Here is a 22,943-nt window from a genome sequence, read left to right as displayed (position 1 = left end):
TTTTTGTTACATTTATTAAGGTACAGCATACTGTCTTTTTTGTTTTAATTTTTTACAGTACAGCATACTGTCTTTTTTGTTACAATTTTTTACAGTACAGCATACTGTCTTTTTTGTTACAATTTTTAACGGTACAGCATACTGTCTTTTTTGTTACGCTTTTTACGGTACAGCATACTGTCTTTTTTTGTTACGTTTTTTTACGGTACAGCATACTGTCTTTTTTGTTAAATTTTTTTTACGGTACAGCATACTGTCTTTTTTGTTACGTTTTTTACGGTACAGCATACTGTCTTTTTTGTTTAATTTTTTTCATATTTAATGCATTTGGCAGACACTTAGCAACTTACAATGCATAACAAGCTATACATGCAATCAATAGTGTGTTAAGTGGGGTCGAACTCATGACCATTTATTGCATTGCTGAAACTATCCCATCTACACCTATTTTTATACTGCTTGTAAAAACCAAGCAGTTACAAAATAAAATCATGACTTTTATTATACTGCACCAAGCTGAAAACAACATATGACACATGTGAAAAATGTAATGTTAAATTTACTGTCTAAACTAACAACTACATAAAACACAGCTAGGTAGATCATTTATTAAACTATACTATTTAAAGTATATACTTCAGTGTTTGGATTATTTGCATGAAATGACATGATGTATAATAAATTAATACTTGACAGTAAACATTGAGGGCATTAATGCACAGCAGCATTTGACTAACATCAACTTAACAACTTATATTACAAACAAAAACATATCACAAATAAAACATCACTGTATACGAACTAAACAAAAAAATATATATCTCTTAAAGCACGATATTGATGCATAGCATCAATGTGAGTCAAAATAACGTTCCCTAAGCTCATCCTAATTGACTTTAAAAAATGCGTCTTCCAGGACCTCTGTAAACTTGTCTTTTATCTGCTGACGGAAAGCATTGTACCACTCCAGCAGTTTCATCCTCCTCTCCGTTTTCTCTTTCTGGCTCATTCCTCGTTCCTTCTCCAGGATAACGGACAGCTCCCTCCAGTCCTTGAGAAAGATGAAGGGTGCTCCTGCATCTTTAAGTAGTCGGAGTGGGGACCGGGTGCTGGCTGAACAGTCCCCTGGAGTCAGGACGTCCTCCACTACAGGCACAGAGCCATAGGCACATGCTTCATAGATGCGATAGCTCTCTGTGTTTATTCCTACTGGACAAAGAGTGAGGTCACTTTGTGCTAACGCCATCTGGTACTTTCTGGAAGTGTCGGTCGTCTCCTGAGGAAGCCACCTGATGATACATCATGCAGAAAGTATTGTAAAACAAAGCAATACTTGCACAATCCTGCAACTATACTGTTCTACTTCATTTTTGTTATGATATGTGCATATGTCTTTAAAAAATAAAAGCTTTATTGCAAAATTTTTAAGGCAGATTTTTATCCAAATGTATACATTTTATCATGTGTGATCTTGGGACCACTTAACTTACCATATCTAGTCACTCATGTAATATAAAGTATATAAAGGTAAAGTATATAACTAAAAACAAAACAGACAGAGCACACATTACATCCAGAAATACATACTTCTCTCTAGCATGCATGATACACTCTTTCTCCATTCCTTTCTGCTTAAGGATGTTCATAAGAGTTTCCCTTGAGGAATTTTTGTAGACCGTCCCGAGGAAGTTGCAGAGGTATGGTCTAGCAGAGTTGATCATCTGACTGCTAAGTGTGATTACAGGGAAATTCCTGTAGCTGCAGACAAAGAAAATCCCAATATAAAAACAATCCATAAGAGGAAATATTTAAACAAATACTTTCCAAGATTAAAAATGTATAAAAGAAAAACAGAATCTTACGTGGCAACACCTAGCGGCCACTGGAAGATGTCTTTATCATTGACCCAAGGGCTGTCATACACAAGGAACAGAAGGTCCACAAATCCTCCATTCCTCTTCAGGTAAGAACTGATCCAGTCATTATTGCACTGCTCATTGCCCAAAAGGACCACAGCCACTCGGGACACAGTGTGTGCCTGCACCAGGCCCTGGACATACTGAAGCCACTGGATGGCGTAGGAGATTTTTTGTTGCACACGGCCATTCAGCACTAATACCACACTGTCTGTGTCGAGAGCAATGTGTCCTTGGACTACTGCTGGACCTGTGAAGAAACTGTGCACGGATTGGTGTAACCAAAATTAATTACATTTTTTGCATTTGGCATAAATAATCCTTAGCTATTTAAATGCCATTGAATCTAATCAGCGTGTGCTCCCTGGGAATCAAACCCATGACATTTGAGATTACCTGAAATGTATCTTTCCCGACTCGATCTCCCCTTCTCTCCATTGGCTAGATTTGTCCGGGGGGTTGAGAGGACCTTCTAAAATGTGTTCCCAAAGATAAAGTCCTAGCAAAATGTAAACCGGGAAAATGCCTTTTTTATTCTTGTTATTACCACATTTAGTTATTAACAAATTATTAAAAAATAAAATCATATGAGCATGCAAAAACAACCAATGCAAAACAAGCAATATCTTTTCGAAAAGACATGTAATAATGTAATAATAACATTTTTTTCTGAATTATAATGTAATTACTGTATACAAACTAATGTCTACTTTACCTATGGCAGCTTTTCCCCAGATATGAACTTTATATCTTTTTGGCCTGCTATTAGCAATTTGATCTTGGTATGATCTGAATGCATCTCGATTTTTTTGGACTGCAATAGAGTAGGCACGCTCGTCTTCTTCCCATGGGTTCCACGCTTCATCACCTACGTTCCCATTATCTGGAAATATAGACCGTATTCAACAAATCTGTTAGAGGCTTGACGTAATGCAAATATTTAACGATATGTAGCGTATATAGCAACAGCACGCTGTATTTTTATTATAAGATTAACTTGGAAAATGTCTTTGGTATTATCCTTCATTATCTCACCTAAAGTCGCAGAGCCCTTTTTGACTACTCGATGCACACGAGATATGACCCTTTTACTAAAAAACACATTATATGCGGCATAGAGTGAAAATATAGCATAAGCAAGAACAACTATGATCGCTATTTTACGCTTAAATAATCTCATGTTTAATTTTCAGGTGACCATCGTGCGGATCCCGACAACTGTTTACATCTTCAAGAGAGAATGCGCTTACGATGCCACTTAAAAATATATCAATTACTAGAAAATATTAATCGTTTTAAATTAAAATTGAGGTAATAATTGACTCATTTAAATTAATTGAAGGTTTTAATAGTTTTATAAAAGGAATTTCATCACTTTTTTCTAATTTTATTATACGCTTTTCGTTCAGGCACCGTCCGGTCACCTATGAGTCGCGGTGGGAGGAGCTTTACAGAAACAAGCTCGCTCTTCAAAGGTCGGTGTGACCGAACGGTGTTTAAAGATCTCTAAAGCGGGTTAAAATGATGTCCCTAGCCGCTCGTTGGGGGTCTTTGTCCCCTTACTTGCAGGCTTGTGGTCCTTTGAAAGCCTTAGTGCCCTCAGTAGTAAACACTGGAGACGTGATGATGAAGTCTGCTCGACCGGCTTCTCTGACCGGTAGGTGATCAAGTAAACGCGTTCATGTGAGTTGACAGGCTGGTCAGGCTCTTGACATTTCTGACATTCCTGTTGGTTGGTAAACGCCTGTAAAGTTTGCATTATTAATCAGGTTGTTCCTTTATTCTGCAAATGTATATTCACGAAAATGACAGTTAAACTATAGTAATATGTAATAGCTATGTAGTAAAGTCTTTCTTACACACATATACTTTTGTTTTCCCATAGTAGGCCATAACTGTGGTAATACAATAACCATATTGGTTAAACATTGTGTTAGCAATGCAAATATCATAGGGTTGATTTCCAGGGAAAATGCAAAATGTAAAGCTTAAATGTACTGTAAGTGACTTTGGATTAGTGTTAATGCCATTTGTGATGTTTATTTCTCTATTAGGCCATTTGGGAGCACGTCTCGCTCACACCGATATCCAAATTCCCGACTTCTCTGATTATCGTCGTGTTGAGGTGATGGATCCCAAGAAATCTTCCCAGGACAGCGGTGATGCTAGAAAGGCCTTCTCTTACTTGTTTACCGGGGCCACTGCTGTGGTGGGTGTCTACGCGGCCAAAACCGTGGTGAGCCAGTTCGTTTCTTCAATGAGTGCATCTGCTGACGTCCTGGCCTTGTCCAAAATCGAGATCAAGTTGTCTGATATACCAGAGGGGAAAAACATGACTTTCAAGTGGAGAGGTAAGCCTCTCTTCGTCCGCCACAGAACAGAGAAGGAGATCGCAGCCGAGCAGACTGTAGACCTTTCGGAGCTTCGAGATCCCGAACATGACAAAGATCGTGTCACAAACCCTTCTTGGGTTATCGTCATTGGAGTCTGCACTCATCTTGGTTGTGTCCCGATCGCAAATGCTGGTGACTACGGTGGGTACTACTGCCCCTGCCACGGGTCGCATTATGATGCATCGGGGAGGATTAGAAAAGGACCTGCACCCCTCAACCTGGAGGTGCCTTTTTATGAATTTCCTGATGAGGATACGGTAATTGTTGGATGAAGAGACATTTCCTCTGAATGCTTTTATTTGTCTTGCCATATATTTAATAAATACACATTTTAAAACAATCAACCATCTGTTTTTGAGGCTTTTTACTGGCCATGCATATCTAAGAAACAGTTCTTCCAGAGGACAAAATATATTTAATTTCATAATCAGATAAAATTCAAGTCAGCACTGAACAAAAGCATAATCACATTTTCTGAACTATTCGCATAATTGGATAAATGGCAACATTGCACATGTCCTAAAATGAAACCAAATATGATCCCATTAGATTAGGAAAAATATTAGTGATGATGATCAAATTCAAGTGTACCATATAAAACATTTCAGCAAGATTCTAACTACAGTACTCAAGCATCCAACCCATAACCTGTATGACACCTGATTGGCATTGAAGTGATGGTGAGAAAATGTCAGTCTACATAGTGCACTTCAGATTGAAGCTCCCTTTGAATATAGCCCAAAAGGGCAGCCGTCACCTGCTGCTGAAGTGTGGCATTTCCCATTACAAGGGCAGTTAACTGTGCAACATCAGTCCATGTTATTGAGTCTAGGATGGCAGCAATATCCTCATAAAGTCTCTTCTGCTGGTCTGGTGTCAGTTCCATGATAACCTGGGGTAGAGGTTTAAACTGTCCACTGGTCATCCAACATCCAAGCAGACCGCCAACAGCACCACCTTAAAAAGACAGTATTGTACATAAGAACACCACACAACTATGCTGTTGAAAAACATGTTGGAGCACTTGGTACTTGCCCACTGCAATGCCTAGAGGACCCCCTAATAATCCTCCTGCAAAAGCCAGACCACCAGCTGCAACTGCCCCCTTCCCAGACTGCTTCACTGTTGTCTTTACTTGTTGATTTGCGGATAGTTCGCAACAGAGCTTCATCACGTCATCGACGCGTGGCGGCATCTTTGAAGTGTAGCCTGAAAATGTAATTCATTTAAAAGTTATATAGGAGCGTGTCATAAACTAGAAATAGTGTGTGCCTACTTTAAAGAAATTATGAGATCGTGCCTCATTCATATACAAAATGAAACAAGTAGTATATAATGCATTTACAAGACCAAATACATCAAACATATCTTACCTTAAACTTTGAGATTTACTATCAATAGAAGACAATTAAAACTGTGGCATCAAACATGTCAAAATGTGGTTATATAAAAAGACAACCGAACCACTAAGTCAACACATCACGCCAACAAGCGCTGTGTCATGCTTTTTGTGGTAAAGTGTGAAGCTGGAGAAATATTTTTCAAAATAAAAGACGCCATACCTATTACATGTTTTTTAAATTAAAACGCTTTAAAATTACGTTTCTTTATATATCTTTAGATATGTTTTGTAAGTTAATTGACCTGTTTTAACAATTTATGATTGCCCTACCAACTGTCAGAAATCACGTTTTTAAACTCCGCGATTTTATAGTGCTTAAAAACAAAAAGACAAATAAAAGTTACGCTTAATTTTTTGCGTTTGTAATTTTAAACGTATAAATTAAACGTAATTTAATAATACGCAAAATTATTGTTTGTTTTAAGATCTTTATTTAAAATGTATTTTAAGACGTTTTCAGTGTGATAGAAAGTTTTTGAGGCAGGTCTCTTATTTTGCCGTGTTTCTTTAACTGAGCGTTTTTTAAAAACAGTAAACAGCACGTAGTTTATCGAGTTGAAATATAACTATTATCAGTTTAATACTAATGCAAGAAGTTTTAGCATCTTTAAACTTGTCGAATAGATATTAAATGGCAGTTTTTAACAGTTTCGCCCCCAAGCTTGTCCGGACATGTCTAACTGAATTTGACTTTTAAATGGAGCTCCTCATCATCTCTTCAGTGTCACTGATCGGATGTTTCCTGCATGCATCAAGCTCACACCAGGCATTATTTTTACTGAAAACATCAGATGCTTGGACAACATGACAGTGTTGAAGACCCAGTCTCCTGCTTTGGCTGGAATGAATGAAAACTTGTGGTTGGAGAAAGCCTGCTGTAATCTTATTCCGGATTTATCATTATGGATTATTGAATATGCATGGAGTAAACGAATGATGGAGGTCCTCGAAGGTGCTTTGTCTTTAATACAACAAAATCATATTGTTTACTTGAAATCGTGCAATAGGAAGTCGTGCATTTGCTTGTAATTATGCAGTTATTGAAATGTAGCTATTTTATTTAAACCCTGAGTTCCACTGATGGTGTTTTGGTCAAAGATGTCTATTTAAACTGAACTTTTGTCTTATGTTTTTTTTTTTTTTTATTAATAAATCCAAGCTTTTGTTTGAACAAATGTAAGATGTAAATGTAAGATTCATTAAATGATTCATTTTTTTAGTTCTAGGTCCTCCATTATGGCTTGAAGGTGACTGGTGTCTTCTGACTCTTGAAGAGCCTTGCCAAATCCGTGTGGTATCAGCAGAGGTCTTGAGGATCGTACAAGCCAGAGACATCAAGCATTTTGAGCGTGTGACCAAGTTTTTGGATGTTTCTTACCTGCTTGTGCCACGACTGGTGACTCCCATCAAACACATGAAAATCATGTTTGGTCTACAGACTCTGGTAAGTAGGGATGTTACGACAGGATTTTTTAATGGCCGATACTGATTTTAACAATCAACTGATATACTGGTAGTTGACACTTAAAATAGTAAAGTTTAAAATTATTAAAGATCAAAAACACATGCGTTAAAGGGATAGTTCACCCAAAAATGAAAATTCTGCAATCATTTACTCACTCTCACGTTGTTACAAACCAGTATAAATTTCTTTGATCGGCTGAACACAAAGGAAAAAAAATTAATAAAGGTTTGTAACCAAACCAATCAGAAGCCCCATTGACTTCCATAGTAGGAGAAAAGAATACTATGGATGTCAATGGGGCTTCTTCTGATTGATTTGGTTACAAAATTCTTCAAAATATCTTCCTTCATGTTCATCAGAACAAAGAAATGTATACAGGTGTGTAACAATATGAGGGTGAATAAATAATGTTTTTGGGTGAGCTATACCTTTAAAATATATTAGCTAGTTTGTTTATTGTTGCATCATCAAACCATTTTCATTAAACATGCATCTATTTAAAATTCAACAGACCAATATTATAAAAGAAGCACAAAGTAAAATAAAACACTACACTCAATACAAACGACACAACATTTAGAGGTTATTTTTGCTATCAAATATTTATTATTAATAACATTAACTCATTGCACATTTATTTTAATAAACTTGAGTACAAAATCATTCCAATGCCATTGCTATATCTAGCCTGGTTAAAACCAGACCATTCTCAGTAGTAACTGAGTTATGATCTGGCAAAGCTTCATAGACAAATCATTTCCGAAGGGGCGTCACCAACGGACGTCTCTCAAATGCCTTTTTTTTAGATATGAAGGCTTCAAGTGTTGTTCTTTGCTCGGGTTTTATCGCTTAAAACAGACGCAATAGCTGATTCGAACGCAGCATCCATCTTTGTAATGTACAAAATCTTCTTCACCGTCGCTGCACTGTCGTCATCGTGTAAAGCCCCCCCAACGTTTCTGATTGGTGCCCCGATTTCTCTGCATTAGAAATGGGCTTGAATGGCCTCTTTGCCAGACTACTTGCAGAGCAAATCTGAATTTGCCGGAAGTTGTCTGGGTTTTCCCAGGCTAATATTTATCTACTTCAGAAAAATAATGACAGTTTTACCCCACTGATTAGTTTGTGATATAGAATTTTTTCATGCTATGGTCAATATGCAGATTTGAAATTAATCAAAAATATCTGTGGCCAACACATTGGTGCATTTCTTATTGTGAGTCTGAGAACAGACTCGGTCACAAGTCTGGATTAGATGTAGTTTTCAACCTGTATGAATATTTATATTTGGTCATGACCATATATCATTTTTGTATGTGTGCTGATTTTAGGTTATAATGTGGATGCTGTGGAACGACCAGAGCGCTGCTAACATCGATGAAAAAATCGAGAGCCTGTTCCCTACCAACCTGCCTCAGTATTACAAATGTGTAGGTGCACACTCATTCCACAAGGGGTCCCTAAAATACAGTGATGATAAAAAATATTTTGTGAATATGATATATTGGTGGTTATGAATATCTAAATATGCATATTTGATGTAAAAAGGTTATTATATTACAGAAATGATCTGTGTTCCTGTAGCTCAGTACTAATGCATTGCACTAGCTGTGCAAAAGGTCAAGGGTTTAATCCCAGGGAACACACATACTGATAAAATTTATACATTGTAATTTATTAAAATTATGCTCGCCTATAGAGCCGCAAGCACATGGAGCTAATGCAGAAAAACAGAGAAGATTTCAAGTCCTTTGCTCATGCGCTGGCGAGAGACAGGAGCATGCGTGAGGCTTACATTCGGGTAAGTTGTCTTTGAAACTATTTCAATTTTTGTGTATGTGGCCTGGTGTTTTTTTATTAATTTATATTAGCATTAGATATCATTATAAAGTGTTTGCTTCAAATTTACAGGATTTAATGGAGGAGCAATATGGTGAACGATACGCACAGAAACTAGAGGAGAGACTTTCACAGTATTTGGAAGTGCTAGATAAAGCCTTGCCACAGTCAACATGTATCGAACAGGTGTGTGTGTGAACACGTACGTAATCTAAGAAGTAATACATCTTGTCGATTCCTACTTTATTCACAAATCTCTCTGTACTTGCATATGGATATGTCCAGGTACTGGACCAGTCACTGCCACAGGCCGCAGGAGAGAAGATTTTGAAGAAATTACTCTCAAGGGATAACGCTTCTCTTGCCAATGTTCTCCGAAGACTCCTAAACTGTGGTAAGAAATATGACTTTGTCTCAGAATGTATCAGATCCAAAATTGTAGAGGTTTCTTCATCTGCATTTTTTCCTTCTTTCAGCTGTGACTTTAAATCAAAACGGTGAAGAGAGTATCTCTCTATCACCGAGTTCAAACACATGTGAGGAACAGAGGGATGCTCCAAAGAGTAATAAACCGTCTCAAAGAACCCTGCATGTAGTTTCCAGGCCATCTCAAGACAGCAAAGAAACAAGACTCTCACAAACCAGCTCAAAGCAGTTATTTATTTCCCAGGGCTTGTGGGAGAAAAGAAAGGAAAGTCCTCAGGGAAGTTTAACAGAGACGTGTCATGATGGACGGATGACAACATCCACACAGATGTCGGGTCAGATTGGCTGTAGTCAATCTCTACTTGATGAGGAGGAGACGACCGCAGGGAGGAGGTGGCAACAAAAACACACGGAGACTGTATCAAAACCAGATAAAAACAAGGATGAGCCTAAACATACAGAGCAGATGTGCTCCAGACATGGCAAAAAAATGAAGAGCATCCTTCAGGAATGTTCTGAGGAGCTCGATGAAGAGGCTGTACAGGCGTTATGCACTCCTACATCATCATCCAAAAGCACTCCCCCTCTTCTCTCGCACACATCACAACCTGACGCCCTTTACACACGCGCACAGACCTTAGCATCTCCGTCTTTGGCGGATTCCTCCTCTACGAACATTTCGATGTCTTCAGAGGAACAAGTTACTTCCTCACAAGATCCTTTAGTCCTCCAAATCACTTCTTCATCACCTTCCTCACTCCTTCAATCATCATCAAAAGCAGTGTCAAAGCAACATAGATTCAATGCAGAAGAGATGAGAGAAGCTTCACAGCAGGTTTTGACTAGCGGACACAACCTGAAACTATCTCTGGAAAGTCAAAGCTTCCTTATGAAGTCCAGGTGGCTTCAACCTCAAGTGCGTCTTTATAGACTAAGCATGGACGAATGCACTAGTATCACAGATTCATCGGAGTCTGACGAAGAGGTGTTCGCATTTTTCGATGCAAATACTTTATACTCCGATGCATACTCAGATTCAGACACGACAGACTCGGATGACCCTGATTATAACCCTAAAGGAGGGTAAATACAGGAATATTTGTATTATGTAATTAATGCGGGCTTTGACCTACTATGCATAAATGAACGTGATGTTTATCATGTTCGCAGGTGCATCGGTACCCAAAACTGTTCGATTAACTATTTGGGGGTTTACATTGAATGTTTGGTTATACCTTTTTACCTCATCAGTTTACTTTATGAAGACGACTTCTTAATGTAACCTTAAATAAACATCGTGGTGATATGAAGGATAAATATTTGTTTCATGCTGTGATTAGGATTTAATGGTGTTTTAAATCATAAAGATGTGATGTGGAACGTCATGTTCTATTTATTTAGTGACGACGTGTATGACCAGGGAAGTTGCTGGATGTTTGGATGGTCTATTTACTGAGTACATGACTGAATACATGTTGACATACTTCATTTGATTGACCTGTAGGGTTACGTAAGGACTTTTTTTTTAAACGATCGAGTAGTAACGCCACTACATTTGCATTTAACGTTCAGGTTGCGTTGACCCTACTTTTATTTTATTGTTTAGTGTTTTAAGGTTAGTCAAAGGTTCACTAATTTGGTGTTTCGTGTAGTTGGTTTATGTAATAAATTGTTATGCCACCCAGGATCAAATAGAGAGAGAGTTTAAAGTTCAAATGTAGTGCTGTCCAAAACCATCCATTCTGACGCTTGTTTACCCGACTTTACTTTGTCATTATTGCATCAGATTGGGTAGATAAAATAGCAACTAATATACGTGCAGGTGAAATAAGGTTAAAGTGACCCAGAAATGAAAATTCTGTCACCCTTAAGTTGTTTTAAACCTGTATAAATGTCTTTGTTCAGCAGCTGAATACAAAAGTAGATGTTTGTTATCAAGCAGGAATCAAGAGCACCATTGACTTCCATAGTAGCACAACATAATACTATGGAAGTCAGTGGTGCTCACAAACGGCTTATTCCTTTGTGTTTAGCCAAACAAATAAATGTATACATGTTTGAACTTTTCTCAAAAGAAGTTCCAGAATTTGCATTGAAAAAAAAAACTTAAACCCGCCAATTCACTCCCTATGACAGTGGTCTCCAACATGGTGCCCGTGGGTTGCCCGCCACAGCATATTCTATTAATTGCATCATTTTTTATATTTAGTTATTACATATTTTTTTGTTAGCTTGGCTTGCTTTATGCATGTTAACATTTTAAACAATAATAAAGGTTGGAGACCCCTGCCCTATATGATAGTTGGCAAAGACTTTGCACAGACCTAAATAACAATGCAGAATGGACCAATAGATGAAGCTTTGGCATCAACACAGTGATGAAATGAGAACAGCCTCCCACAAACGTAACTTTAACTTATGCAAGACAGATGTGGTGACGTCCAGCCCCGTTTGGTTAAGCTTAGAATCGATGAGGTCTCACCAAAGGATGTTTCGTTATGTATGAAAAGCTGAAATGAAACAATTTTAGAGATGCATTAAATACCATGCAGCACAAAATATGAAAAATATATGTTAATTAAATTCTTGCATTTGCACGAAATGTTGTTGCTTGCCTAAATATCTGAGTATAACACTGAAAGTGGTTTGAGAAAATTTAGTCCTTGCTGGATGTGGTTTATGGGTCCATCACAGATCATGTGCATCACAACAGTTTCTAGGAACAGATTTATGGGGTTCAACCCCCTAAAACTATAGGATTTTACATTTATGATGTAACAGGGGAGTTTGGGACTGCCCTCAGTCTGCACCAATGAAAATATGGGCTGGGTTTAACACCCATTCTGGGATATTCTGTATAAAGCCGTTGTGAACGGACTTAATGATTCAATACACGCATATAGATTTACATTGGTACGAGCCATTAAAGTGCGCTTCTTATAAAAACAAACAACTTAAGGTATTTATGTTACATCTTTGCTTCTGTAGATTAATTATACTATATTTGAATTTTTTTTACATTCAAGCATAAGAAAGAATAAGTTTGCACTATATTAAAAGGGAATATTATTAATAGGCTAATTTGAGCTTTTATATTTGCATGCTGGTTAACTTGTTTTTGATGATATCGTTTTTAACTTGATTATTGTTTTTAACTTAAAATATATCCTAAATGTACAACATCAACAACAAATTGAGTATTTGTCTTAATTTATTAATTTGTATTTTAGTGTATTTATTCACACAAAAAAGTTTTTTTTTTTTTTTGATTTGATGTGATTTGAAAATTATTCCATATTTTACCCTAAAACGATATTTCCTGATTAAGACGCAAAAAGCAGGAGAAAATGAATGAATCCCAGAGCCACACCATCCACAGCATTGGTTTTAATAAGAAGATAATGAATGGAAACAGTGTGCATCACGTCAATGTGAAGACTCACGTCAACCCAACTAAACTAAAGAACCACAGGTCCAGATGGACCGTCAGAGCCTCAGAAATGTCCAAAAACACTCTCAATCCCATCCGAGCTATAGTGGACGGGATGAAACTCACTCCGAACCCTGACAAACCCATGATCGCCCTGTCCATCGGTAAGTCTGTATTTTTTATTTATATGCTTACAAACACTGAGATGTTATTTGCTTCTTAATAAAAACATACAGCCAGAAATGCTTCTGTCATGGGATTGTGTATTTATTTTTAAGAGAATATTTTGTCTTTCTTATCAGTGACTTAAAGCTTTATTTATTTTACAGTGTTCTGGTTTGCATAAGTAATATTTCATGCACATGCTAATGTATGTATGTGTTACACTTGTTTGCCACCAGGTGATCCTACTGTGTTTGGGAACTTGCCAACAGATGACACTGTTCTGCAAGCAATGAAGGAGGCCATAGACTCACACAAATACAATGGTTATGCTCCTTCAGTAGGTAAGATGATAATTTGGTGCCTACGTTTATTTTCCATCTTAAGAAATTATTGTTTATTTTTATATTATGCTGTGTATATATTGCATTCATTAAAAAAATTACACCACGCAAATAGGTTACCAAAAAAGCAGAGAAGCTGTTGCAAATTTCTACAGTCGACCAGAAGCTCCACTGGAATCCAACGTATGTTACATTTTGCCATAATTGTACAAAAATGTTATATACATTTTTTTTATATTGTTTTCACAACTCAGCTACTTAATATAAAGAGTAAAAATAAATGACTTTATCTGTAGGACGTGATCTTGGCCAGTGGCTGCAGTCAGGCTATTGAATTGGCTATCAGTGTGTTGTGTAACCCAGGTGACAACATACTAGTGCCATGTCCTGGATTCTCGCTTTATAAGACACTAGCTGTGTCTATGGGCATCCAGGTCAAGCTCTACAATCTGCTGGTGAGTAAATAAGACAGATTACCGAAACAAATGCTAGTCTGTCAAATAGACAACTACCATCTGTAAAAAGTGAAAGTTGGACTCTATTTAAAAAATTTACTTCAATTGGTAACACCTAAACATTGAGGGCCCTATTTTAATGATCTAAGCCTATGGTCTAAAGTGCAGTCTAAAAGGTTGTGTCCGAATCCACTTTTGCTAATTTAACAACAGAAAAATGGTTTGTGCGCCTAGCACACAGTCTAAAAGGGTTGTTCCTATTCTTGTAATAAGTAATGGGTGTGTTTTGGGCGTAACGTGCAACAAACTAATGAGAGTCTCATCTCCCATCCCCGTTAAAAGCCAGTTGCACTCGGCTATGCCGTTTCCCTATTTAGATTTTTAAACTGAAAAACTAAGTGGAGGAAGAAGCCCACCAGTTTAAGATCAATGTTAAAAAAAATGTTGTTTTTATTTGTATTGAAATGTTTTGTTTATTTTTATTAAAACCTTTGCATCTCTTTAAAAGTTGTTTTCTTTCAGTCATGGAGGTTTAGCAAGCTTTTAATTGCTGTAAATGTATACATGATCAGTGTAGTCTTAAAGGGACAGTAAGTAGGGTTTTAAGTGTTTTATTAATCAACATCAATGTCTTTATTCATATGTCCTTGTTGGTGTCAAATGACCTCTGCCAGTGATCTGACTTTTCTTTATAAGCTTAGAATTTCTTCTCTTTACTTACATTGAACGGGTAAGTCCAAGGAGGCTTCCATGTCGTTCCGCCGTATTGATAAACTATAATAGCAGAGAGGGACCAAAAGCACTAGCCTACCAACGCGTTTCCACAACGCATTTTCATTCAGAACACGTGAACTAGCTGAAACGGACAAGGAGATCAGTGATTACATAACGGCTACCGTAGTTCGGAAAGGCAAGGCGCTAGAGAGCACTGTTCGTTTGAATGCAAAATACAATTTCACCACTAGATGGGGGTAAATCCTACTTACTGTCCCCTTAAAGAATAATTTACAAATATGCAAGAAAAGGTTTGTACTGTAAAAAGACTTTATTTGTAACAAACAGGAGATAAAGAATTTACAAACGCGTGAAGAGCCGAAACGTTTCAGCACTCGGACAGCGCCATGAGTTTTCTAAAAAGCATTACTTAAAAAAGATTCTCATCTCACCATATCCACAGGTACAAAATAAATGCAGTATTTGCATTTGTTTAAAGCAAAACATTTAATTACGAGGCTACAGGTGAAGCAGTTCTTTACGCCGTCTAACGTCTGGTAATCGGCCCTTATTTATGTCCAAGAGAGTCAATAATAATCTTTTACATTTTAATCAATTAATTTGTCATGCGCTCTTTAAATATCAAAAACAATATTGCGGCATTGAGTTTAGACTTTGACCAGGGCTGTTTCTCAATATGCGTTCTTCAGCGATCTTGCATCCTTGTGTTCTCGCTCTACGTCATCAATAACCGGCGAAGTTCAATTCCAATTCTCAAGAACGCAAGTACAGAGGACGCATGAAAATACACGGATGTGTTCTTGATATCGAGGATGCAGCGAGTGCAGACTTGCGCGCTGAAATCTGGGGAGGTCAGATGACCAGCAGGAAGATTGAACACATCTTAATTCTGACAGGTGCGTTCTGTGTTCTCGCGACCTTCTGAGTTTGTTCTTCCAAGGTCGCCTGGCAAGACCAATCTTCAAGAGAACGCAAGTCCGTTCTTTGCGTTCTTGGAATTGAGAAACAGCCCAGGTTTTTGTTGGTCAATGGCGTAGTCTATTTTAGTTGTTTTAAAATAGCAACGTGCCAACAATGCCCCTGAACACACCTCGTTTTCAGACCAAAACGCCCATGGGCACAAAAATGGGCGCAAATGCATTTGCTATTTAAACAACGTGGCGCTAAAAGTGAAAATGACAACTGCGCCGGGCTGAAACTAACAAAAAACACCTGCGTCATGCATTGCGCCGGGTCTATGCTTGGGCACTAAGCTTTTCCAAAATACATTTTTCAACTAAAGTGAGAAATTTTAAATTTAATTTTTTATTTATTAGGTGTTATTAATTTAAGTTATTTTTTAAGTTAATCCAACTTTCACTTTTTTACACTGCAGGTGAATAAACAAATAGCATGGGATAAGGCTGTTTTTTGTGATGTCTAAGGATGAAAGACTAGCAGGGTAGAAGTAGCCAGAAAATGGCTGTATAATTTTAAAATGGCGCACATCTGGGACCGATAAATGATTTTTAATGTCTTCCCTGCTATACACATAAACACACACACATGCATGCACATGTAAACAACAGAATGACATAGCACAAAATTAAACAGTTGTTTAAATTTAATTGGCACCATTTTGATAATCTAACAATTTCTGAAATTTACATATTTTGCAATTGCATTTACATTTATTTATTTGGATGTTTTTTCAGACGCTTTTACAGTATGAAATGTCCCTGGGTTCAAACCCATGACATTATACGCTGCTAATGCAATGCTCTGAGCTATACAGTAGCACCTATTTTACAAAAGAGAACAGTTAACAAATTCAATTGAATTATTATAGAGTCTAATACGATGGTTTAAACTGTATTTTGTTACCTTATTTGATCTCTTAGCCAGAGAAATCTTGGGAGATTGATCTTCAACATATGGAGAGTTTAATAGATGAGAAAACTGCCTGCATGATCGTCAACAACCCATCCAATCCATGTGGGTCTGTGTTCACCAAGGAACACCTGCAGAAGATACTTTCAGGTGAATCATTTGATTATTTACGTAAAATAAATTGTTTTTCATTTTACAAAATTGCATGATTCTAGTTGACATTTTGTGTTGCTTCTAGTTGCTTCAAGAAACTGTGTACCTGTCCTTGCTGATGAGATCTATGGAGACATGGTGAGCTCGCATCCAATCAGAAAACTCCTACAAATCAAAATACACAATCACTTTCTTTCCTTAAACTCTTAACTTTTACACATTTTACCATTTTTGATTAAGGCAGACCCTTTTTCATAGATAGATTGATCGATAGACTATTGTTTTCTGCAACGACTTCACTCCAATTGGCACATGGTGAAATCTTCAAGATCCTGTGCTTTAGTTTGCGTGATTTAAAAAGTGGTGTTTGGAGCCTCATAGTCTGTCAGCCAATCCCATTGTTTGTGATTAAAAAGAGGAATGTTGAATTGCCCTGGCTCAGTTCATGCAGCATATCCAGAATGGTGACCACATTATCAGTGGAGCTGTGTTTGCTGAACGGAAGCCAATAGCACTCTGGGATTTGGGTCATGAAGGACAAGTACTGTACGGTTATAGTCGGGGCCGATAGGTTCATAAAAGGTTTGTGAAGCAGTCTGAGGTGTGTTTGTAGATTAAATATAAGCCTGATGTTTACTCGTGAGCAGCTCGAGTCCAGCCCAGTGACTATGCACTTTTCATTGCATGTGTTTGTGATTAGTGCATGCGTGAGGCTGACACATTAAAGTGTCAGCATAAACAGACCTGGCATTTCACTGTAGGTGTTTAGTTGTGTCCCATCTGGTACTGTATTTGTGTCCCTGCAGTCTGGACCCTGTTAAAAACACGACAACAACAACACAACTGAGTCTTAAGAGGGAAAGAGGCAGGCCTCCATCACAAACTGTAGTATTTTAGCCAATAGGAGGGGGGGCGGATCCATCTACCAAACATCAAGCCATAAGCATAATTAGAACCAGACGGATGTCTGCAATAAACTACATGAAGAATCTCTCTCTTTCTCTCTCTCTCTCTCGTTACTTCTGTACCTTTTACAGTTGTTTACTGTCCCAAGGACTTTAAATTTGTCCTTAAGCAGTTGAATTGCTATACAATATTAGTTTTACGTAATGTACTTTAATGTGTAATTTCAGATTTCTAATGTTTTAAGGACAATATTCTGTCTGCAACATTATAATGTGCATTGTTGGGCTGAGACATGGTGTTTGTGTCTGCAGGTATTCCCTGGATGTGACTTTCATCTCATGGCACCTCTCAGCAGTGACGTACCCATCCTGTCCTGTGGGGGTCTGGCAAAGCGCTGGCTGGTTCCAGGCTGGAGGATGGGCTGGATACTCATCAACGATCGCAACAACATCTTTGGAAATGAAGTAAGTGTGAGCCTCTTACCTGTATTTTATTGAGAAAACATTAATAAATATGTATAAACGGGTCAGTGACAAAAACGGTCTGGCAAGATGAGAAATTCAAAAATCTTTTTAAAAAACTTGTTTTAAAAGCATGCATCAGGTTTATTTTAATGCACATAGTGTATTTATGTTAATTTTATGCAATAAAAAATTACATTTGCACCATTTTTATGAAAGTTAAGACTAAATGGACCTAAAAAAAGCTGTTCGAGATGCATATGTCCATCGTTTTTCAGACAAACACATTTTCGGATATTTTAGAAAATGTTTTAGATCTTTCAGTTGATTTATTTTGTGAAGGATGGATGCACATTTTTTGGACTTGAAGGTCGTGGACCCCGTAACATTACATTTAATCAACTGAAAGATCTAAAACATTTTCTAAAATATCCGAAAATGTGTTTGTCTGAAAAACGATGGACAGCTTGGGGGTGTGTAAATTATGGGTTTAATATCATTTTTGTAATATTTGTCCTGACATATAAATAACAGCTCTGTTTTCTTAATAATCTTTGATGTAAAAATTTATGTAAAAAATCATATAAAACTAAACTAGATGATTATATTTTATTCCATATTTTTTATGAATATATTTATATTTAAATTTTTAAGAAAATACTAGTTACACCACATTGACATTTTTGCAATTACCCCCCAAATATTCTTTCAAAATTAAATAAAACCAAAAATTTTAGACTTGGTCATCAAAAAACAGAATTTATGCAAGTAATCTGCAAATTTATTTAAAATGTTTAACCCTTTTACATTATTTGAACCATACGGACACAAAATAATTAATGTCACGTCATTGGCCCAAATATATTTTTGTCAAATGTAAGAAAAACACAAAGTATTCTTTAAAGGGATAGTTCACCCAAAAATTAAAATTCTGTCATCATTTTTTCACTCACATGTTGTTACAAACATACATTTCTTTTTTCTGATGAACATGAAGGAAGATATTTTGAGGAATGTTTGTAAACAACCAATCATGAGCCCCGTTTACTTCCATAGTAGGAAAAATAATACTATGGAAGTGAATGGTGCTCATGAACGGTTTGGTTAAAACAAACATTCCTTAAAATAGTTTGTCTTGTGTTCATCAAAACAAAGAAATGTATAAAGGTAACAACATGAGGGTGAGTAAATGATGACCAAATTTTTATTTTTGGGTGAACTATTCATTTAAGAGAATCATTCACTCCTTTAATACCTTAAAAGTGTCACTGTTTTTCTGCATCTAGTACAACTGTAGTATTTTTTGTAAGAGAATGCAAATGCAATAATAATCGTATATTTTGGATGTTCACTTTAGATACGAGAGGGTTTGGTGAAACTGAGCCAGCGCATTTTGGGACCTTGTACTGTGGTCCAGGGAGCATTAGAGACCATTTTAAACAGCACACCATCAGAGTTTTACCAAAGAACCATCAGTTTTCTCAAGGTAAGAAAACTAGTGTGAAAACTTCAGGAGATGCTGGATTTGTCTCTAAAATTGAGAGAATAACTATTATACTTTCTTATTTTGCCCCCAAGTCAAACTCAGAGATTTGTTTTTCTGAGTTATCAACTATCCCCGGCCTCAACCCAGTGATGCCATCTGGAGCCATGTACATTATGGTGAGCATAATATCCTGCATTACGAATAAAAGGCCTGGAATTTATAGCAATTCCTCACACCAGGCACTTTTGATTTTATGTTGTGATCATTATGATATGTTTGTACATTGATTTGCGCTTTAGTGTACAAATTTGTCACAATGCTTTACTACGAAGTGTGCTAAAAAGTAAAGGTAATGTATTTTGTGTGGGCTGATCCTCAGGTGGGAATCGAGATGGATCACTTCCCAGAATTCCAGAATGATGTGGAGTTCACTGAACGGCTGGTCACTGAGCAGTCTGTGTTCTGTTTACCAGCTACGGTGAATTACTTATCTCTCTAGCTTTCCTTACTTCATTTTTTACTTACACTATCGCTTGTTGTTACCTTCAGTCTGACGTTCATGTTGGTTCTTTCCGAAGGCTTTCGAATATCCGAACTTCTTCCGAATCGTGGTAACAGTTCCAGAGGAGATGATGGTGGAGGCGTGCATTCGAATTCGAGAATTCTGTGCACATCATTACAGACCTCGCAGCCAAGACAGCAATGAACTGGACCAATAAAAAAGGCAGACATAAGAGGAGAGGTCAAAGGTCAGACTGAAAGGAAGCACATAGCTTTAAAATAAGTGCAGATATGTGCATTGCAAGTCAACTCTTTTACAGTTTCATGAAGTCTTCATATTTATATTTTTCTATGGGTCAGTATTATATGAACGGGGATGGGGTATTGGACAAATGGCTTTTTAGTCTACATACATGTATTGTAGTCTTTTATTTTGTGTTCTTCCACTGTAACAGATATGCTTATGACTTAACCACAACGCTCTAGTATCTCTAACCTGCATGTTGTTATGTACTTATATATCCTATACGTATACTGTACTAGGAACAGAATGTTTTGTAGTGCATTTGTTTAATTTGCATGCCCAACCACACTTTATGGTGAAAATGTATGCATATATGCAAGTTATCATGTTTTTTTTTTTTCAATTTTTGCATTTAAGCTATTTAAATAAAGTTGTCTCTCAACCAGATGTTTCCTTTTTTCCTTAAGAAGCAAAGATTATAAGGAGCAAGGGTTTAGGTTAATCCAATAGGCTTTTTGTTAATTTTTGCCATTTAAGTAGTTTTTACAACCATACCTTAAAAAAATAAAACTGGTGTGCATATCAAGACAAAACAATGCCACTGATATATGTTAAGATATGTCAGTACAAGTTGTTTTTTTAATGAAGGCAGCTCAAACATTCATTTAAGTCTGGGACTTAGATAAGCCCTGTCTGGAAAAATGCCCATATATGCTTAAAAAGGCTATGTGGCACTTTTGTATGTCTACCAGAAAAATCCCTTGTTACATTGCAACTGCCAAATAAATGTAAATTTCATGAAAATCATGAAGTTATGTGTTGTTTAAGTAATGAACCAGCAAACCTATGCAGTAACAGAGTATCCGAATGACTCTGCTGCACCCTGGTGTTTGATATGTTGGTGTGTCTGTGTGTACATGTGTTATATTCTGTATAGCGACTTATTTTAAAGACCAAGTAATGTTTTGTCTCAAATAGAGCTGTCAAAAGATTAATCACAATTAATCGCATACAAAATAACAGTTTGTTTTGGCATAATATATGTGTGTGCACAGTGTATAATTAATTTTATATAAATACACACACACACATGTATGCATTTAAGAAACATTTGCATGTATATTACATGTATATACATTTACATCCATATTTATTTTTCAATCTATTTTATTAAGATACAAACAGAAAATACAGGAAATATGTACAAAAAATAAAAAATGTCATTTTCAGGACTAAATTCTTCTTCTTTAGGCATCGTCGATGTTTAAGTGTGACCTCTCTTGGCACTAAACACATCTTGAGCGTTTTTGATTAGAATGAAGTAAAAAAAATATTTAAAATTAGAAATTAGGATTAAATTTTATTTAGGTTTAAGAGATCCTCAAGTGAAAGGGAGTTTATCCTAAAAACTTGACACATCATTTTATACAGTTTTTAAAACTATATACACATTTTCTGGATGTATTCTATTAAAGAGACTGAAAAACAATTATAGATATATAATTATATATCACTACAACAATTGCAAAAACAACAAATCTAAAAACAAAAAACAACAAATGTGGCACTGTAAAAAATACTTTGCTCCCTTAAATTTTTTTGTTGAATCAACTCGGATTTAGAAGCTATTTAAACTTACTGTTATTTATCTTGACAAGAGATGAGTTGTTATAACTACAGGTAAGTTGTTTTAACTAATAAAATATAGTTGAAAAAAGTCAACTTCATTTTATAAGTTGTAACAACTCATCTCTTCTCAAGATAAATAAGTTGAGTTAACAAAAAAGTTTAAGGCAGCAAATTATTTTTACGTTATTTTTACTTGTTTTACAAGACTTTTGTACAGTAATGTATATATTTTTATTTTAATATATTTTGCATTATATATAAATAAATAAATAAACATGAATAAAAAATGTCTTAAATATATGAGTGTATTTTACGGATCCCCTAAGGGGACATGGAGCAAAAATTAAATAAAGTTTAGTTTCATGTGCTCACGTGAAACTTTTATGTGCTCACGCGAAACTTTTATGTGCTCACGCGAAACTTTTATGTGCTCACGCGAAACTTTTATGTGCTCACGCAAAACCTTCATGTGCAAAATTTTTTTAAAAGTTTAGTTTTGCGTGCTCACGTGAAGCTATCGCGCGAGCACGTGAAGCTATCACGCGAGCACGCGAAACTAAACTTAAAAAAAAATTCTGCACATGAAGGTTTTGCGTGAGCACATGAAAGTTTCACATGAGCACATGAAACTAAACTTTAGATTTTTTTACTCCAATGTCACCTTAGGGGTTCGGTAGTATTTATACTAGGGATGCACCGATAGGATTTTTTGGGCCGATACGGATACCAATTTAAACAGACAACTTCTGTCCGATACCGATGCCGTTACCGATATTAAACACTTGTATACAATACTATACAGTTGGTCTATTAGCTAGTTTATTTCTGCATCAAATTATTTTTACTGAACATGGATTGGATCTAATTAACATTTAACTGACCAACATAATAAGAGAGGCACAAATTAAGCTAAAACAAATATAATAAGACAGCATGACAACCTTAAAAGGTGGTTTTTGCTATTCAGTATTTATTTTATTAACAACATTAACTCATTTTTTTTTTTTTACATATAATGGATTTCTTTATGCAGTTAATTAATAAACAATCGGTATTGGCCTTGCTCGTGCTATTGCCGATATGCCGATGGTTTCAAATTCATCAAAAATCAGCCGATAAATATCGGC

At 36.4% G+C, this 22,943-nt stretch overlaps 5 protein-coding genes across 6 annotated transcripts; 3 read left to right on the top strand and 2 right to left on the bottom strand.

The window, feature by feature from the left end:
- Positions 1 to 476: 476 nt before the first annotated feature.
- Positions 477 to 3,221, bottom strand: rxylt1 (ribitol xylosyltransferase 1). The gene is made up of 6 exons (XM_065278779.2): positions 2,952 to 3,221; positions 2,632 to 2,799; positions 2,313 to 2,415; positions 1,863 to 2,177; positions 1,588 to 1,758; positions 477 to 1,289 (listed from the first exon to the last, which is right to left on the bottom strand). Exons 1-6 carry the CDS (start codon positions 3,094 to 3,096, stop codon positions 887 to 889), a joined length of 1,305 nt encoding a protein of 434 aa, XP_065134851.2. The 5' UTR covers positions 3,097 to 3,221; the 3' UTR covers positions 477 to 886.
- Positions 3,222 to 3,357: 136 nt separating this feature from the next.
- Positions 3,358 to 4,649, top strand: LOC135773735 (cytochrome b-c1 complex subunit Rieske, mitochondrial-like). The gene is made up of 2 exons (XM_065283488.2): positions 3,358 to 3,573; positions 3,971 to 4,649. Exons 1-2 carry the CDS (start codon positions 3,438 to 3,440, stop codon positions 4,579 to 4,581), a joined length of 747 nt encoding a protein of 248 aa, XP_065139560.1. The 5' UTR covers positions 3,358 to 3,437; the 3' UTR covers positions 4,582 to 4,649.
- Positions 4,571 to 5,829, bottom strand: LOC135769461 (protein C19orf12 homolog). The gene is made up of 3 exons (XM_065278782.2): positions 5,683 to 5,829; positions 5,345 to 5,518; positions 4,571 to 5,266 (listed from the first exon to the last, which is right to left on the bottom strand). Exons 2-3 carry the CDS (start codon positions 5,502 to 5,504, stop codon positions 5,001 to 5,003), a joined length of 426 nt encoding a protein of 141 aa, XP_065134854.2. The 5' UTR covers positions 5,505 to 5,518; positions 5,683 to 5,829; the 3' UTR covers positions 4,571 to 5,000.
- A 53-nt stretch (positions 5,830 to 5,882) lies between these two features.
- On the top strand, positions 5,883 to 10,952 carry LOC135769456 (uncharacterized). Its single transcript, XM_065278776.2, has 7 exons — positions 5,883 to 6,663; positions 6,932 to 7,155; positions 8,508 to 8,606; positions 8,876 to 8,977; positions 9,088 to 9,201; positions 9,301 to 9,409; positions 9,492 to 10,952. Exons 1-7 carry the CDS (start codon positions 6,447 to 6,449, stop codon positions 10,526 to 10,528), a joined length of 1,902 nt encoding a protein of 633 aa, XP_065134848.2. The 5' UTR covers positions 5,883 to 6,446; the 3' UTR covers positions 10,529 to 10,952.
- A 1,296-nt stretch (positions 10,953 to 12,248) lies between these two features.
- tat (tyrosine aminotransferase) lies at positions 12,249 to 20,634 on the top strand. Of its 2 annotated transcripts, none has more exons than XM_065283479.2 (12): positions 12,249 to 12,400; positions 12,770 to 13,035; positions 13,273 to 13,377; positions 13,493 to 13,560; positions 13,674 to 13,832; positions 16,448 to 16,586; positions 16,675 to 16,727; positions 17,807 to 17,959; positions 19,314 to 19,442; positions 19,535 to 19,618; positions 19,822 to 19,920; positions 20,021 to 20,634. In XM_065283479.2, exons 2-12 carry the CDS (start codon positions 12,789 to 12,791, stop codon positions 20,159 to 20,161), a joined length of 1,377 nt encoding a protein of 458 aa, XP_065139551.1. In that variant the 5' UTR covers positions 12,249 to 12,400; positions 12,770 to 12,788; the 3' UTR covers positions 20,162 to 20,634. The 2 variants fall into 2 exon arrangements, with proteins under 2 accessions (XP_065139551.1, XP_065139550.1); XM_065283478.2 differs by having other exon boundaries at positions 12,283 to 12,400; positions 12,780 to 13,035.
- The last annotated feature ends 2,309 nt before the right edge of the window (positions 20,635 to 22,943 follow it).

The sequence above is a fragment of the Paramisgurnus dabryanus genome, chromosome 9 (genome assembly GCF_030506205.2).
Source record: "Paramisgurnus dabryanus chromosome 9, PD_genome_1.1, whole genome shotgun sequence".
Taxonomy (NCBI): Eukaryota; Metazoa; Chordata; class Actinopteri; order Cypriniformes; family Cobitidae; genus Paramisgurnus; species Paramisgurnus dabryanus.
Note: the sequence above shows the minus strand (reverse complement) of the source record. Positions and strands in the feature narration are given on the sequence as shown.

Coding starts and splice junctions, on each gene's coding strand:
- LOC135773735 (XM_065283488.2), top strand. CDS start 3,438: ATGATGTCCCTAGCCGCTCGTTGGGGGTCTTTGTCCCCTTACTTGCAG. Junction 3,574..3,970: donor TCGACCGGCTTCTCTGACCG/GTAGGTGATCAA, acceptor TTTCTCTATTAG/GCCATTTGGGAGCACGTCTC.
- tat (XM_065283478.2), top strand. CDS start 12,323: ATGATTCAATACACGCATATAGATTTACATTGGTACGAGCCATTAAAG. Junction 13,561..13,673: donor AAGCTCCACTGGAATCCAAC/GTATGTTACATT, acceptor CTTTATCTGTAG/GACGTGATCTTGGCCAGTGG. Junction 19,921..20,020: donor TGTTCTGTTTACCAGCTACG/GTGAATTACTTA, acceptor TTCTTTCCGAAG/GCTTTCGAATATCCGAACTT.
- LOC135769456 (XM_065278776.2), top strand. CDS start 6,447: ATGTTTCCTGCATGCATCAAGCTCACACCAGGCATTATTTTTACTGAA. Junction 6,664..6,931: donor AATGATGGAGGTCCTCGAAG/GTGCTTTGTCTT, acceptor TCATTTTTTTAG/TTCTAGGTCCTCCATTATGG. Junction 7,156..8,507: donor TGTTTGGTCTACAGACTCTG/GTAAGTAGGGAT, acceptor TGCTGATTTTAG/GTTATAATGTGGATGCTGTG.
- rxylt1 (XM_065278779.2), bottom strand. CDS start 3,096: ATGAGATTATTTAAGCGTAAAATAGCGATCATAGTTGTTCTTGCTTAT. Junction 2,800..2,951: donor AAAGGGCTCTGCGACTTTAG/GTGAGATAATGA, acceptor CTATATTTCCAG/ATAATGGGAACGTAGGTGAT. Junction 2,178..2,312: donor TCGGGAAAGATACATTTCAG/GTAATCTCAAAT, acceptor ATCCGTGCACAG/TTTCTTCACAGGTCCAGCAG.
- LOC135769461 (XM_065278782.2), bottom strand. CDS start 5,504: ATGCCGCCACGCGTCGATGACGTGATGAAGCTCTGTTGCGAACTATCC. Junction 5,267..5,344: donor TCCTCTAGGCATTGCAGTGG/GCAAGTACCAAG, acceptor TGTCTTTTTAAG/GTGGTGCTGTTGGCGGTCTG.